Raw genomic sequence first — 16,225 nt, 5'->3', positions numbered from 1 at the left:
TATGTTGGTGAATATGATTTTCCTCTTTTTTTGGCTGAATAATATTCCCTTGTATGTAGAGACCATGTTTTCTTTATTTGTTGTTGATGGACATACAAATTGTTTCTATCTGTTGGCTACTGTGAGTAATGCTTCAGGGAACGCAAGAGTGCAGGTATCTCTGAGATTTTGATTTTAATGTGTTATTCTTCTGTGTCTCAGTTTTCTCACCTATAAATTGGGAATGATAATTGAGTTGGATGATGTGATTATTTATATTAAAAAACTGATTTCCACAAAATCACTTAGAAGTAATAGGAAAGTTTAGCAGAGTGGCTGCTAGTATGCAGAAATACAACTGTGAGAAAACATAATGAGAAGGTAGCATTTACATAGTGTCAAAGACTATCAAGTACCTAGAAACAATGAAAGGTGTTCAAGATTTATGGGTTAAATTAAAAGATGTATTAAAGAAGACCTAAATAAATGGAAAGATATAATAGATCAAAGGATAGGAAGACGTAATATCAGCAAGATGGCAGTTCCTTCTAAGATTAATCTGTAGAATTTTTTATGAAACTCAATAAGATGATTTTTAAATTTATGTGAAAATAAATGACCAAAGAAAGACAAGACACTAATGAAAAAGAGGAGCAGAGCCAGAAGATTGTCTTCTAGTCATCAGGGTTTATGAGGCTATGGAAATCAAACCAGTGTGGTAATAGCTGTAGGCAGAGATAAACTGGCCAATCGGATAGAATAGAGAGTCCAGAGGCAGACCATGGGAACTCTGACATTCAAGAGAGGGACGTGCCTTGTCACCTGGGGAAGAGAGACCACCATTCAGTAAATGGAGCCAGAGAAAATCCATTTGGAAAAAGGTTAAACTGTGTGTATATCTCATGCCACATTAAAAAAAAAAAAAAAAAAAAAGTCAACTATAGGTTGTTTAAAGACTTACATAGCCAAGCCAACATCTTAAAATCCTTTTTAAAAAATGTTGGAGACCTTAAGATAAAGAAGGCCAATCAGACAGTGAAAGCCAACCACTAGAAAAGAGGTAATTGTGACTAAAAATAAGAACTTATGTTTATCAAGAGTTTTCAAAGAAGCTAAAAAGATAAGTTACAAATTGGAGGAATCTACTGACAGTCCATACAACTAACAGAGCATTCGAGTAAAAAATACATTAGCTATAATCGATGAGAACGCTACAACAAGCCAGAAGAAAAAGTAGCAAGAGAATGGACGAGCATGTCATAGAAGAGTGAACTCACAGGGCCTGCACTTGTGCAGAAATGTTCAGCACCATGGGGGTCCTGGAGATGCCAGTGAAGGCAATTAATTACCATTTTATGGCTTTTCTGTCAGCAAAAATTAAGCCTGACAATCCCAAGTCTTGATGAACATATGAACCCACAGGATCCTTTTATATAGTTGGTGGGAATGTAGGTGAACATCCTCTTGAGGGGCATTGCCTTCTATAGTAATGTGTTCATGTACCCTGGAACCCAGCAGGCCCATTCCTGACTTCAGAGAGTAACCTTGCCTGTGTGCACATGAATAGGAGTATGGATATGAATATTCATTGCAGCACTATACATAGTATCAAAAACCTGGAAGCAACCCAAATGCCCAACACAGAGAGAGTGAACAAACAAATTCTGTGGTATTATACAAGTGTCAGAACCAATGAATTATAGCAATGCAGAGTAGCACAAATTAGTTTTAAGTGAAAAATAAGCCCTATAAATTAAAATTCACCATGTTTTTCTTTAATAAAGGTAAAAATCACTAAAACAAACAGCCCACTTTTAAGAAAAAAAAATAGGTGCAATAAAACTATAAAAGAGAAAGCAAGGGAGTGATGAACAGAGGATGTGGGGTGATGATACATAGTCTATAGTAGGGTGATAGTTACCTCTGATGAGGGGGTCGTATGATTAGATACAGGTTATTGACAGGGTCCTGCCTTGTGTCTTGCTGGTAGATTCTTGGATGAGTATCATACTATTAATAATAACTAATTAAATAAAGGCATGCTGTGCTTAGCCCACTCATTAGAATGTTTCATGATACTGTGGCTTATGATTAATCCATAATTGTATACCTGAGATCCAATTTAAAATGTAGGTATATAAGAATATTTGAGAGGATTAAATGACTGAAGCATCTCAAGAGAAACAGTCATATACTGACTGTTCAATAAATGTTCCCTATTACCATTATTATATTAATATTGATGAAATTCTCATCTGTGTGGTATATTTCTGTTTTAGGCTATTACTATACATTTGTAAACAAACTACCTATAAGAAGTTAGATGATTGGTTTCAGATCAACTAAATCCATGTATAGAAGAAAGCTCCTTTGTGTTCTCAGTCTTTCTCCCCTTCTTCATGTGGCTGACTCCCACTTATCTTGTGGATTTCACTTTATCGACCTGAGATGTATAATTTAATTGACTCACAGTTCCACGTGGCAGGGAGGCCTCAAAATCATGGGGGAAGGCAAAGGAAGAGCAAAGTCATGTCTTTCATGGCAGCAGGCAAGAGAGAGCCTGTACAAGAAACTCCCTTTTCTAAAAGCCATCATATCTCGTGAAAGTTATTCACAATCAGGAAACAGCATGGGAAAGATTAGCCCTCATGATTCAGTTCCCTCCCACCTGGTTCCTCCCACAACAGATAAGAAATAGGGGAGCTAGAGTTTAAGATTTGGATGGGGACACAACTAAACCGTATTAGTTCCTTACTAAAATTCCATGCTGCCTACAAAACTTTATGATTTACTGTTTACTCTCTGAACTGTAAGCTTTCCCTGGACTCCACATTTTACAAGCATAAGAATTATAGTAGTTGATTTACTGGTGTTTATCCATGGACCAGCACAACACCTGACCCAAAGTAGGTGCTGAGCAAATGTTTACTGGATGAATGAACAAAAAGAAGCCCCTGTTTGCACGTAGTAGAATGCATTCAAACCTGGAGCCGTTTTGAGAATAGTCTCTATTAGAAGAGTACTCAACACACATTGGCAATAAAGGTCTCCATTTTATCTCAAAGTGTGCATTGATTACATGAAGTGGATACATAAATTTATTTCACTAAGGAAATGAATAGAAAGAAGTCATTGTAAAGATGACTGTCTTTCATTGTCCTGAGTGGAATTTTATACCATTTCTTTTCTTTTCTTTTTTTTTTTTTTGAGACAGAGTCTTGCTCTGTCATCCAGTGGCACGATCTCGGCTCACTACATCCTCCACCTCCCGGGTTCAAGCAATTCTTCTGCCTCAGCCTCCCGAGTAGCTTAGACTACAGGCGTGTGCCACCATGCCCAGCAAATTTTTATCTTTTTAGTAGAGAAGGGGTTTCACCATATTGGCCAGGCTGATCTCGAACTCCTGACCTCGTGATCTGCCTGCCACTGCCTCCCAGAGTGCTGGGATTACAGGCGTGAGCCACCGCGTCTGGCCCCATTTCTAAATGGAAAAAGAGATGAATTGCAATGAGATTTTAGGGCTTCAAAAACAAATGCCATTAAAGGTTTACAAAAGGAAAGGGCCCCCAAGGCCAGCCTAGATGTTTCACTGTTGTTTTCTTCTATGTTTATAATGTGCTTCCCTTTGATGAAAGACACAGCATCATTCTTGTGTTTCTGACTCAGACATTCCTTGCTTCACTTTGCCATTGTAATACTCAATTCAGGTAATCAGCAGCTGAGCGCAGAGTGGTAGAATGTAGGATTCCAGATCCTAGTAGGCAGGTTCACATTTTGTGTCGGCCAGAAAAACTTATGTTAATAGTTTCTATTTTTTTTTTATATATTTATTTTTTTTTAATTGCATTTTAGGTTTTGGGGTACATGTGATGAACATGCAAGATTGTTGCATAGGTACACACATGGCAGTGTGCTTTGCTGCCTTCCGTCCCCTCACCTGTATCTGTCATTTCTCCCCATGCTATCTCTTCCCACCTCCCCACCCCCTGCCCCTCCCCCATTTCCCCCCAACGGACCCCAGTGTGTAGTGCTCCCCTCCCTGTGTCCATGTGTTCTCATTGTTCAACACCCGCCTATGAGCGAGAATATACGGTGTTTGATTTTCTGCTCTTGTGTCAGTTTGCTGAGAATGATGGTTTCCAGGTTCATCCATGTCCCGACAAAGGATGTGAACTCATCGTTTTTGATGGCTGCATAATATTCCATGGTGTATAGTTTCTTAATCTAGTAGGGGCTTAATGTTTCTTCTATAAAATAATGGATCAGCTACTTTAGTTAATTGATTGTTACAATTATTTCCTCTCAAAAACCGAGCCCTCATGTGCACACGTTTTTCTGTGCAGTTTGTATTTGTACATAGTCCATGTTGTTTTGTCTTTATTGTCTCCCTTTGTGAGCTCACATATTTTATGAACAGTATCAATGGGTCATAATATAGTTTCTCCCACACAGTGATTGGTTGAGGTTATTAAAGGTGCCAGCAGCCAGGTACTTCTCACTCTTCTCACTCTGGTTCCTGAGTTCATTGCAGGTAGGATCTTAGGTGCTTTCTATGGCCTTTAACTCTCTTTTGCTGTGGGTGCTGAAAGAAAACTAAGAAGTTGAGTGAGGAAGCGCAAGGGTCATCGACGCGAGCCTGGAAGAGATCTGTGTTCTGGTGATACACTGCCGAATAATTGGTGGTTAATTTTTTGGTCCTTGGTTTTCTTAACCATGCAGTGAGAGGATTCAGCAGGATCTTATGTAAGATACCTTGTTGTTCCACCACTCCATGATTAAATTCATTAAATACAGTGCCAGCCGCCCTTGTCTGGTGCCCTTGAGATCTGTTATTTAGAGGATTGCTGCAATGGCACAAGAGATATGTTTGGAAAAATCTAATCAGTGAATATTAAAACCATTCTACTTGCCAACTGCTGTGCATGTGTTATGTCTTAACTTCCCTATTAGCCCTAGGAGGTAGTTTTTCTTCATATATTTTATAACTGTATAAATTGAATCATAGGCAATTGAAATAACTTGCCCTGGGTCACTCGGGCCATTAGGTGGAAGAGGCATGATTCAGAAGGAGTCTGTTTGATTCTGAGTGCCTCTCAGCCCCATCACTGTGCTTTAGTACTTAGTAGAGGCCAGCATAGGAGGGTAGAAGGGCAAGGACTTTGGAGCCATCTAACCTGAGTTTGAATCATAGCTGTGTTACTGACTGTGTAATCTCTGGTGGATGACTTCTCTCTGTCTTAGTCTGTGTTTTTGTATCTCAAGGTTAACACTGACCTCATGGTGATAATAAAAGGATAAAGTGAAATCACACAAATATGTTTTTTGATACATAGGCGTTTATTAATGTAAGCTGTTAAAATGTTAGTTGTTTATGTATTCATTGTCTGTATGTTTGTGTTCATCATAAAGTTCATTTGTTTTGCCCAGTTGCCATGTATGATGCACTGCTGTAGGCTTATTGGTGGATAAATGAACTATATGTGAGAGTTTATAGTTAGATAACAAACATATAGAGTGAAACTTTTTTGGATAATTATTTTATACCCATTTTACAACTTTGGAAATTAGTGTCCCGAGGTAAGGTGGCTTTCTTGAGTAATAATCTACTGCGTTTAACTAATTATTTACATACCTCATGAATTAGATTACTTCTAAACAATTTACAGAATTTCCATGTCCATCTTTGATTTCTTTGGAAGAAAATGTGATAGCAAGGTTGTATTTCATGTAGACCAAGTGTCAGATGGAGAATACAATAGGAAGTACTACATTCCAAAAGATAGGAAAATCTTTCCTACTAGATATTAACCACTCCTTTTTTTCCTGAATATTGTAGAATGTTTTGTGATTTGCTTTCGTGACTATGCTAGCAGATGTCATCATACCCCTCAAATCCCACTATTGGTAATAATCAGGCTTCAGTATCTTTAAGAGTAAACCTCCTCTGGAAATGTAGAAATGCCATAGAAAACACTTCAGTGCCAAAAGATGTTTTTTTTCCCCTCCGTGGGACATCTCCGGTGTTGAAGTTCTATATTTTTACTTATGTATTTGAGTCTCATTCTTTTGACCTTTGTGTTAGAGACACCTCCAGCAATAGCAGAGTTGGCCATTTTGAGTCAGTATCTGATTTGTTTTGAATTTATAGGTTTCTATGCATCAAATTCATTTATACTGTTTTTACTTACATTATTTGGTATGACATTAGATAGTTCAATGGATTATTTTATGCTTTCTGTTCCATTTCTGTCTGTAAATTTTGCTTTCACAGTGCAGTCAGCAAGACTAATGGGAACCAAGAAGTGACTTTTCTCTTCAAGAAGATCACTTCTGACTTTTGTAGTTGAGCCAAACTTGATCCTCCCTCCCAGCACCTCCAGAGGCATTGCAAGGTTTATCTGGAGAGGGACGACTCTGGTTTTCCCCTGCAAAATAAGATTTGGGCTTCTGGGTCATCAAGCTTTTGCTGCAGATTGGTTCTCATTAAAATAAACTCTGGACAATGGTCCATGTTGTTGTTATTATTACTTTGAAAAGGAGTCTTACTCTATCACCCAGGCTGGACTGCAGTGGATCAATTTTAGCTCACTGCAACCTCTGACTCCCTGGTTCAGGTGATTCTCCTGAGCAGCTGGGGCTACAGGTGTGCGCCACCACGCCTGGCTAAATTTTTGTAGTTTTGATAGAGACAGGGTTTCACCATATTGGCCAGGCTGGTGTTGAGCTCCTGACCTCATGATCTGCCCGCCTCTGCCTCCCAAAGTGCTGGGATTACAGGTATGAGCCACTGACCCTGGGCCATGTTTTTATTATTGACCTTTGATTTTCTTGAGGTTGGAGAGGCATCCCTTTAGAATGACAAATTTTTTCTTGGATTTTCATTAATAGAATTTTACCTGTAATAATTATGTAAAAAATAAGTGATTAAAAAAAGAGAGTAGGTTACTAGTTAAGAAAGCTTGATTGTGTCCTTGATACTACAGTGACATACGGCATTACTTTTCTTAAACTAAAATTTAAGCCTCTCTTATTTTCTCACATCTTCACCTAGGATTTTATCCTCAACTAGAGTTGTTTCATATACAGGTCATTTGATAAACAGAAACTTAAGTAGTACCTCATGTGCATGTATTGCCATTATCTTATACTTACTGAGTACCTATTATATCCCGGGTCTTGTGCCCATTCAATTTCTATGAAACTCCCAGAGGTGGCGATTGGTAATTTTCCCACTATTAAATTGAGGAAAGTTAATTTTAGGGAGGTTACATTATTTCTTCAAAATCACATTTTAATAGGAAATAAGAGTTTTTTCTGCTAATTGCTTGTCACATACTAGGTGATTTGCTAAATGCTTAATGTGGGCTATCTTACTTATCCCCATAGTACTTTAACATTATTCTTGGTTCCCAAGTGTGGAAGCCAACACTTTACATGACTTTTGCTCAGGTCACCTAGCAGGTAAGAGGGGGATACCAGTTTAAAAACCAAGGAAAATTTGGTTCTGAGTTCACCCTCTTAACCATCAATATATTATTATATTGCTTTGTTACTGCTACAATTATAAAAGCTCTGGATTAGATCTCAGTCTCTTACTCTGCAGCTTACTCTCTATGTGTTGTGGCTTTCACCCTGTAGTTACCTATACCCTCTGTATATTCCTCCTTAAAAAGAAAGTTAGAAAATCAACTCTAGACCGGGCATGGTGGCTCATGCCTGTAATCCCAGCATTTTGAGAGGCTGAGGTGGGTGAATCACCTGAGGTCAGGAGTTCAAGACCAGCCTGGCCAACATGGCGAAACCCTGTTGGGCATTGTGGCCCAGGCTTGTGATCCCAGCTTCTTGGAAGGCTGAGGCAGGAGAAACCCTTGAACCTGGGAAGCAGAGGTTGCAGTGAGCCAAGACGCTGCTGCACTCCAGCCTGGATGACAGAGCAAGGTTCCGTCTCAAAAACAGAAAATGAACTCTATATTTATAATATGGCATTTATGAAAAACACACTTTTGGTTTAATGTTCTGTCCTGTATTAAGGGTCATCTTGGGTATAAGTGGTAGTTTGTGAGCTTCGTAGAGCCAGTTGTTGGTTTGTGTATTTGAGGCATGTGATCCCCTGTCACGCATCTGTTAGAATGTTGTATTGCATTAGCAGGCAAAAGAGTTGATTATTAGGATAGGCCTTCCTGCTGCTTTTGAATCAGACTTCTGAATGTTACTTACCAATTTTTAGATAAGCCTTAGTGGAAATATGCATATATATAGATAGAGAGAGAGAGAGAGAGAGAGAGAGAGAGACGGAGTCTCGCTCTGTCACCCAGGCTCCTGAGTAGCTGTGATTACAGGTGTGCATCACCACGCCTGGCTAATTTTTGTATTTTTTCTTTTTTTAGTAGTGATGGGGTTTCACCATGTTTGCCAAGCTGCTCTAGAATTCCTGACCTTGTGATCCACCCGCCTTGGCCTCCCAAAGTGCTGGGATTATAGGCATGAGCCACTTTGCCCGGACCATTTTTTTTCTTTTAGTTTATGCATTCTTTGATTTTCCTTGTAGGTTGGAATAATTCTTCACTATTCCACCCTTGCCACAGTACTATGGATAGGAGTGACGGCTCGAAATATCTACAAACAAGTCACTAAAAAAGCTAAAAGGTGCCAGGATCCTGATGAACCACCACCTCCACCAAGACCAATGCTCAGGTATCTCATATCTTCATTGTATTATCTTAAAGGTTAACTGTTTTGATTGCTTTCCTTGAGGCAATGTTATAAATTATAGTGAAATTGCTGAATGAATTATGGAAAGTCAAAGAATGGACTTAAACACAGCAGAGCCTGGTTTTGAAAATGGCATAGGCATCCTTTGAGCTGCGAGTCCTCAGTCAACTTCTGTGCCCTCTCTGAGCCTTCCATGCTCATCTCAAAAGTGGGGCTGATTCTCCCATCCTACAGTTGTGAGGAGTAAATGAGGAAATGGGCAAAGCACTTAAGATGGTATTGGCCATCTAAGAGGCACTATGAAGATATCAGCTGTTTTTATTTCCTTGAGGTCATATGTCATAGGTCTCAATCTGCTCAAGTATATATTAATTTAATTATGCTGTGCAAAGGACAAAAATACTTGTAGTATGTATTTTCCTATCCATTATAATATGAAAAATAGTAAATGGATTATCCTGCTGGATGAATAAAATCTATCAGTGATGACCAGGCTTATTGAGTGCCTGAACTGTAACTGGCCCTGGGCCAGGGATTTAGAGAAGACCCCCTTGCCCTTCAGGAGTTTATAGTTTGCAGGTGGAGCAGACTGGGCTGTGTGAGAAGTGTAGTAGAGATAGGTTCTTTGAAAGTGCAAAAGAAGAAGCCATTAATTTTGGGGGTGTGGTGATAGGAGATGCTGGACCACTGGCATGAACCTTACTATGATCAAGACAGAGTGTAAACGTGACAATTCCAAATAGAAGAGTGAGTAGAGGAAACCTTGAGAAATGCAGTTTGGTTGGAGCCTCGGGTGTACTTGGTGTCAAGTAGCAGGAATTCAGAAAGCAACCTGGCTTTGAGGCATTGTGGATCCTATTTAAAATGTGGGCAACTACTGATGATTTTTTTTTTTTTTTTGAGATGGAGTTTCACTCTTGTTACCCAGGCTGGAGTATGATCTTGGCTCACTGCAACCTCCGCCTCCTGGGTTCAAGCAATTCTCCTGCCTCAGACTCCTGAGTAGCTGGGATTACAGGCACGCACCACCATGCCCAGCGAATTTTTAGTGTTTTTAGTAGAGACGGGGTTTCACCATGTTGACCAGGATGATCTCGATCTCTTGACCTCGTGATCCACCTGCCTTGGCCTCCCAAAGTGCTGGGATTACAGGCTTGACCCACCGCGCCCGGCCTGATTTTTTTTTTTTTTTTTTTTTTTTTTTTGAGACAGAGTCTTGGTCCGTCGCCAGGCTTGAGTGCAGTGGGGTGATCTCTGCCTCACTGCAACCTCTGCCTCCCAGGTTCAAGCGATTCTCCTGCCTCAGCCTCCTGAATAGCTGGGATTACGGCCATGCCCAGCTAATTTTTGTATTTTTAGTAGACGAGGCTACACCATGTTGGCCAGGATGGTCTCGGTATCTTGACCTCGTGAACCACCCACCTCGGCCTCCAAGAGTGTTGGGATTACAGGCGTGAGCCACCGCGCCCGGCCTACTGAGGATTTTTAACTAAGGGAGTGGCCTGACACAGTGTCATTTTAGAAGGAGAGCTATGGCTGTAGTATGGAGTATAAATCAGAATGCCCAAGCATCAGGAATTCTGCTGAGGTTATTAGGGCAGCCCCTATGAAGGTCAGAACAGTGTCAGGGAGAACAGAGAGGAGGACACATGTTTGAGAGGCTTGAGGCAGTTTCTCTAGGGTTGATGTCTAGCTGGACTTAAGAGATGTGAGAGGGAGAAAAGTTTGAGGTGGCTGCAAGTTGTCTATGCTAGCCTAGCTAGCATGCCTGGATAGATGGGATTTCTATCAACTGATATTAAGACAGGAAAGGGAAGGTGGGTGGGGGAGACGGGGAGAGAGGAGGGACAGGGTGCCAGGCTCATCAATACTTTCTTGTGGAATGTTTACATTTTTAGATGTCCAGGGCTTAGCAGAGAGGACAAGCTAGACATTGTCTAGGAGGAGCAGGAGACATTTCCTTATGTGGTAATGGAAGCCATGGTAATGAACAGGGTCTCCTAGGGAGAAGTTAGTTAAGAAAAGAATGATACTTGGACCACATAAATGTTTAATAGATGAGTCATGGAAAAATCACTGGATTTTTGCCTGTGGAAAGAGAACACCCAAGAACATGGAAGATTTGGGGGAGAGTGGTTCCGTGTTTGACAAGGAGCAGCAGGGGTGCTCGGCGGCCCCACACTTACATTGTAGGATGAGATTTGACACCTCCCTCACTTCTATTAAAAGAAAGGCGAGAAGGTGGTGTTTTGGCTCAGAAACTTGGGAATCTCAACCTGAAGCAGCTGTTCCTTCCTATAAGGTTCTGAGAACAAAGATAAAGAGTTAAGGAAAAGGCAGCTTGGGCTTCAGATGCTCTGCAGTCCCCAGATGGCACACAAGCATCCTCTTTGCATTAGACAGCTCAAGCTCTGCCCTCTAGCCCTGCTTTCCCCATATCCTTGAGTTTAAGGAAACCCGAGCAACACTGCTGCCTGGAGGGTGGGACATGGGATTTGCCTAGGATTCTTCTTCTGACCCCAAAGAGGGTGTTTATTAGTATGGTGGTGAATGGGCGCAGCTGACAATAAGCTGATAAAGGCTAGGAAGTTATAGTACCAGTGTTTGCAGAGGGAAGAGAGAAAAGAAGTGGTAGTTCAAGGAAAGTTTTAGAAGATGGGGAAACTTGAATATATCTATAATCTGGAAATAAGAACCAGTACGGAAGACTTTAAAGATGTAAAATAGGGTTATTTGATAAAAAGAAGACTGGGGAGCCAGGGGGAGGTGAAACAAGAGTCACAGAGAGGGTGATAGAACACAAGATTAATTTTGGAAATAATGTTTTTTTTTTTCCTGGTAATAAGCAGATATGAATTAGTATAGCAGGAAGAATGGGAAGATCACATATTATTGGCATCTCTGTAATGTAGAATAGAAGGCAGAGTTAGAGTTTTATAGGGTAATTAGTTTTCTTTTCAGCAGTTCTAACATCATGTTAAAGGATTTTAGTAACAAGGTATGATGAAGAAACAATATGGACAGATGTATCACAGATACTGCCTTTATCCACCCAACACAAGATTTGGGGCTCTGTCTCAGGAAGGAGCAAATGCAAAATTAAGATTCTGACTCCCCAGGAGTATCCATCTGGACGGAAATTTCTTTTAAGAGAGATCAGGGAGCTCAGAGTTTTTCTTCCTAGGACCAGCCACTGCTCAGTTTCAATCAGTTTTTACTGCACCATCATTTCCCTTGCTCTCCCCAGCTACTCTGTGGAGAAGGGGTCAGGTAGGGCCTTTGCACTCTGTGAAGCTGCTGGGATCCAGATACTTCCTTGCCTCAATCTCAGAAGACTGGAGATGAGATACACAGCAGTGGAGGTCCTGGGACATGCAGGCTGAGCTGAACGTTAATCAGTAATTAATATGCCATTACATTTTTAGTATGAATGATGGCACTTTTTATTTAGTTCACCTGCTGAATCTAAAAGAAGCCAGTCCCCCCTAAAAAAAAAACTGAAATCCTACTTGCAGGCACAGAGTGTTACTTTGCCTGTCCACAAGGTGGCAGAAGCTGATCAGCGTTCCTCTCCTTGGAAACAGTGCTCTGAAACAAGATATCTATAAAAACAAAACAGAAACACGTTACTGCTAATAAATCAGCCTCCCCCAGCTTAACTCTCAACTTACTATTGGAATAAAAATAATAATTAATCTTCAGAGAATTACTTTTGAAGTACTGACATATTATGATAGACACATGTTAAAAAATGGAATGATGAGTGGTATTTTCTGTGATTCCTCCTAGGTTTTACCTGATTGGCGGTGGTATCCCCATCATCGTTTGTGGCATCACCGCAGCAGCAAACATTAGGAATTACGGTAGTCGGCCGAATGCACCCTAGTGAGTATTTTATATTCTCTGTGTACTTGACCCAGTTGCTTCTCTTTTAAGTGTTTTCTAGTTATTCGGTGATTGCAGTTTCTTAAATAATTTGTTGAAACATACAGCATCTGATCTGGTTTTTCATTTTCTTTTCCAGTTGCTGGATGGCGTGGGAACCCTCCTTGGGAGCCTTCTACGGGCCTGCCAGCTTCATCACTTTTGTAAACTGCATGTACTTTTTGAGCATATTTATTCAGTTGAAAAGACACCCCGAGCGCAAATATGAGCTTAAGGAACCCACGGAGGAGCAACAGAGATTGGCAGCCAATGAAAATGGCGAAATAAATCATCAGGATTCAATGTCTTTGTCTCTAATTTCTACGTCGGTCTTGGAAAATGAGCACACTTTTCATTCTCAGCTTCTGGGGGCCAGCCTTACTTTGCTCTTATATGTTGCATTGTGGATGTTTGGGGCTTTGGCTGTTTCTTTGTATTACCCTTTGGATTTGGTTTTTAGCTTCGTTTTTGGAGCCACATGTTTAAGCTTCAGTGCGTTCTTCATGGTCCACCATTGTGTGAATAGGGAGGATGTGAGACTTGCGTGGATCATGACTTGCTGCCCAGGACGGAGCTCCTATTCAGTGCAAGTCAACGTCCAGCCCCCTAACTCTAGCGGGACAAACGGAGAGGCACCCAAGTGCCCCAATAGTAGTGCAGAGTCTTCATGCACAAACAAAAGTGCTTCAAGCTTCAAAAATTCCTCCCAGGGCTGCAAATTAACAAACTTGCAGGCGGCTGCAGCTCAGTGCCATGCCAATTCTTTACCTTTGAACACCCCTCAGCTTGATAATAGTCTGACAGAACATTCGATGGACAATGATATTAAAATGCACGTGGCGCCTTTAGAAGTTCAGTTTCGAACAAATGTACACTCAAGCCGCCATCATAAAAACAGAAGTAAAGGACATCGGGCAAGCCGACTCACAGTATTGAGAGAATATGCCTATGATGTCCCAACAAGCGTGGAAGGAAGCGTCCAGAACGGCTTACCTAAAAGCCGGCTGGGCACTAACGAAGGACACTCAAGGAGCCGAAGAGCTTATTTAGCCTACAGAGAGAGACAGTACAACCCACCACAGCAAGACAGCAGTGATGCTTGTAGCACACTTCCCAAAAGCAGCAGAAATTTTGAAAAGCCAGTTTCAACCAGTAGTAAAAAAGATACGTTAAGGAAGCCAGCTGTGGTTGAACTTGAAAATCAGCAGAAGTCTTATGGCCTCAACCTGGCCATTCAGAATGGACCAATTAAAAGCAATGGGCAGGAGGGACCCTTGCTCGGTACCGATAGCACTGGCAATGTTAGGACTGGATTATGGAAACACGAAACTACTGTGTAACATTGCTGGACTTCCTAGGCAGAAATTCATATAAACTGTGATACTCACATTCCTTTAAGCTATGAACACTTAGAAACTGTTTACAGCCACCATAGGGATTCAAAAGAATTTGGAATAAACTTTGAAGTTTTGGATTTTACTTATTTTTATCCCCAAATTGTTACTATTTTTTAGGATCTGGAAACAAAATCTTTCTAAAACATTGTTTTAGTTGTCAAAGCACTGATAGGACATTTTGAGATCTGAAATATAATTTCTTGAAATCCACAATGTGTACGTAACGTTTCAGGCTTGTATTTAATATAATAAATAGGTGTTTGTTACTGTGTCAGTCTGTTATTTTTATGGTTTACAATACAAGCATTTAGTTATATTTTAATGAAATCAGTGGTTTGAGGTATTTTAATGAGAGTTAGACATAAATCAAAATCAGTTATATATATTACATGGTTAAATGTGTTGATTATGGCATGTAAATCAAAGTGATTTTTTTGGTTGCTGTATTTTATAAGTCTAGTTTTAAATGCTACCAAGTTTTTTTGTTTTGTTTTGTTTGTATTGTTTATGTGTGTGTTTTTTTGGTGTTTTTTTTTGTTTGTTTGTTTTTTTTTTCTTTTTTTTTTTGAGACTGAGTCTCGCTGTCACCAGTGCAGTGGTGTGACCTCACCTCACTGCAACCTCCGCCTCCTGGGTTCAAGCATTCTCCTGCCTCAGCCTCCTGAGTAGCTGGGACTATAGTCACCTGCCACTACACCTGGATAATTTTTGCATTTTTAGTAGAGATGGGGGTTTAACCATGTTGGCCAGGATGGTCTTGATCTGCACCTCGTGACCCACCTGCCTCGGCCTCCTGAAGTGCTGGGATTACAAGCGTGAGCCACCCGCCCCCAGGTTTTAAAAGGATCTCTCAGGATGTTTTTTGAAAATGGAAATAACCTCAACCCCCCCCCCCCCCCGCCCCCGCCACCCCAGCATCGCATTACTTCTGCATTATTCCTTGGATCCAATTAATATTATTTTCAAAATGGTTGTGGCTTTTTCATTGCTTTGTATTTGGGTTTAAGTTTCTTACTCTTTTTGGTTGGGTGAGGTGGGGGTAATTCCTGCACAAAAGTTATTCTTGAATGCAAATGAGGAGCTACCATATGAGGTTCACATTCTTCAATATTGGCTATTATATTGACTTTTATTTTGTGCTTAAACAGATAAAGTTCCTTAGATTTATGCTGAAGTACTGATCTTTAAATCTCATTCCAAAATTCTGAAAACAGCTCTGCTGCAAAAGTTATCACTCGTTAGTCTTCACTACACTGCAGTCTAACCCATCTCCACCCCTGAGTCTCACGGGGTTCTCAGTTCCCTCATATGCAAGACAAAGTCTGCAAAATTGACACAGCTTAGATCTCTTTTCACCGGAAGTCTGAAGGTTTGAATCAGATCAGATTCGAAAGTACATATTCAAGAAGTGCCAAAAAGACTCAAGCCGTTTAGCTTGATAACCTTCAAATTCTGAGAGATTAACTGCTTCTGTACAGAGAACAATTCTCTGAGCCACCATGAGATTACCCATTCTAGTGTAAATGTTCATTTTTCACTGGGTTACTGCATTAGAAATGTTATTTTACTTGATGCTAATAAAACCAATAGTTCTATTTAAACCTTTTAGGTTTGAGTTTTAGAGACTTTCTTTTCTAGTGGGGGAATAAAGCAACCAGTAGTTAGATTTGGATATACATCCTGGCTTATGATCTCCTGGTAAATTGATATGTACACGATGGTATTTGGAAATGACAAAGATAGAGTAATGAGAAATGGAGTAAATAATTCTTATTTATCACTATGATTTAAATAATTTTTTTTTAAATTTGTTTGACCTCTTGGTGAACTGTACATAGGTAGATAATTTTCTTCTTGTTCTTTTTCCTATCTCTATATAGAACGTGAGGAATTTTCCTTCCTGGAAGATGTTGCCCCTTCAGCAAGCATTTATTAATTTAAACATCACTTATTTTAGGTAATAGAACACCAACTGGGGAATGGGGAAGGACTGGAAAAGAAATCAAACGCTTGGAAGAAGATGAAAATTTCACTAAATGTTCAAGGGGATTTTGTTACTCATAGCATGGAAAGGGATGAGCAATCACTTAGTATTTCAATTAGAGTTTTGATATTTGTATATAGGAAGTGAGTGATATATTGCCCCCACCTTTGTCATTTATGATTTATAGCTGAGTTTCTCAATTTTTCATAGAATTGTAAATTTAACAGAT

General features: G+C 40.2%; 1 protein-coding gene across 1 annotated transcript in view; it reads left to right on the top strand.

The window, feature by feature from the left end:
• The window catches only part of ADGRA3 (adhesion G protein-coupled receptor A3), a 128,653-nt gene extending 114,370 nt beyond the window's left edge, over nucleotides 1-14,283 (top strand). Inside the window, exons 17-19 of the mRNA XM_039468361.2 lie at nucleotides 8,528-8,673; nucleotides 12,481-12,576; nucleotides 12,716-14,283. Coding sequence (XP_039324295.1) covers nucleotides 8,528-8,673; nucleotides 12,481-12,576; nucleotides 12,716-13,955 — 1,482 coding nt within the window. The 3' untranslated portion in view covers nucleotides 13,956-14,283. The remainder of the gene's footprint in view (nucleotides 1-8,527; nucleotides 8,674-12,480; nucleotides 12,577-12,715) is intronic.
• Nucleotides 14,284-16,225: the final 1,942 nt, after the last annotated feature.

This window comes from Saimiri boliviensis, chromosome 3 (genome assembly GCF_048565385.1).
Source record: "Saimiri boliviensis isolate mSaiBol1 chromosome 3, mSaiBol1.pri, whole genome shotgun sequence".
NCBI classification, from domain to species: Eukaryota; Metazoa; Chordata; class Mammalia; order Primates; family Cebidae; genus Saimiri; species Saimiri boliviensis.
This window is presented reverse-complemented; position numbering and strand designations above follow the sequence as displayed.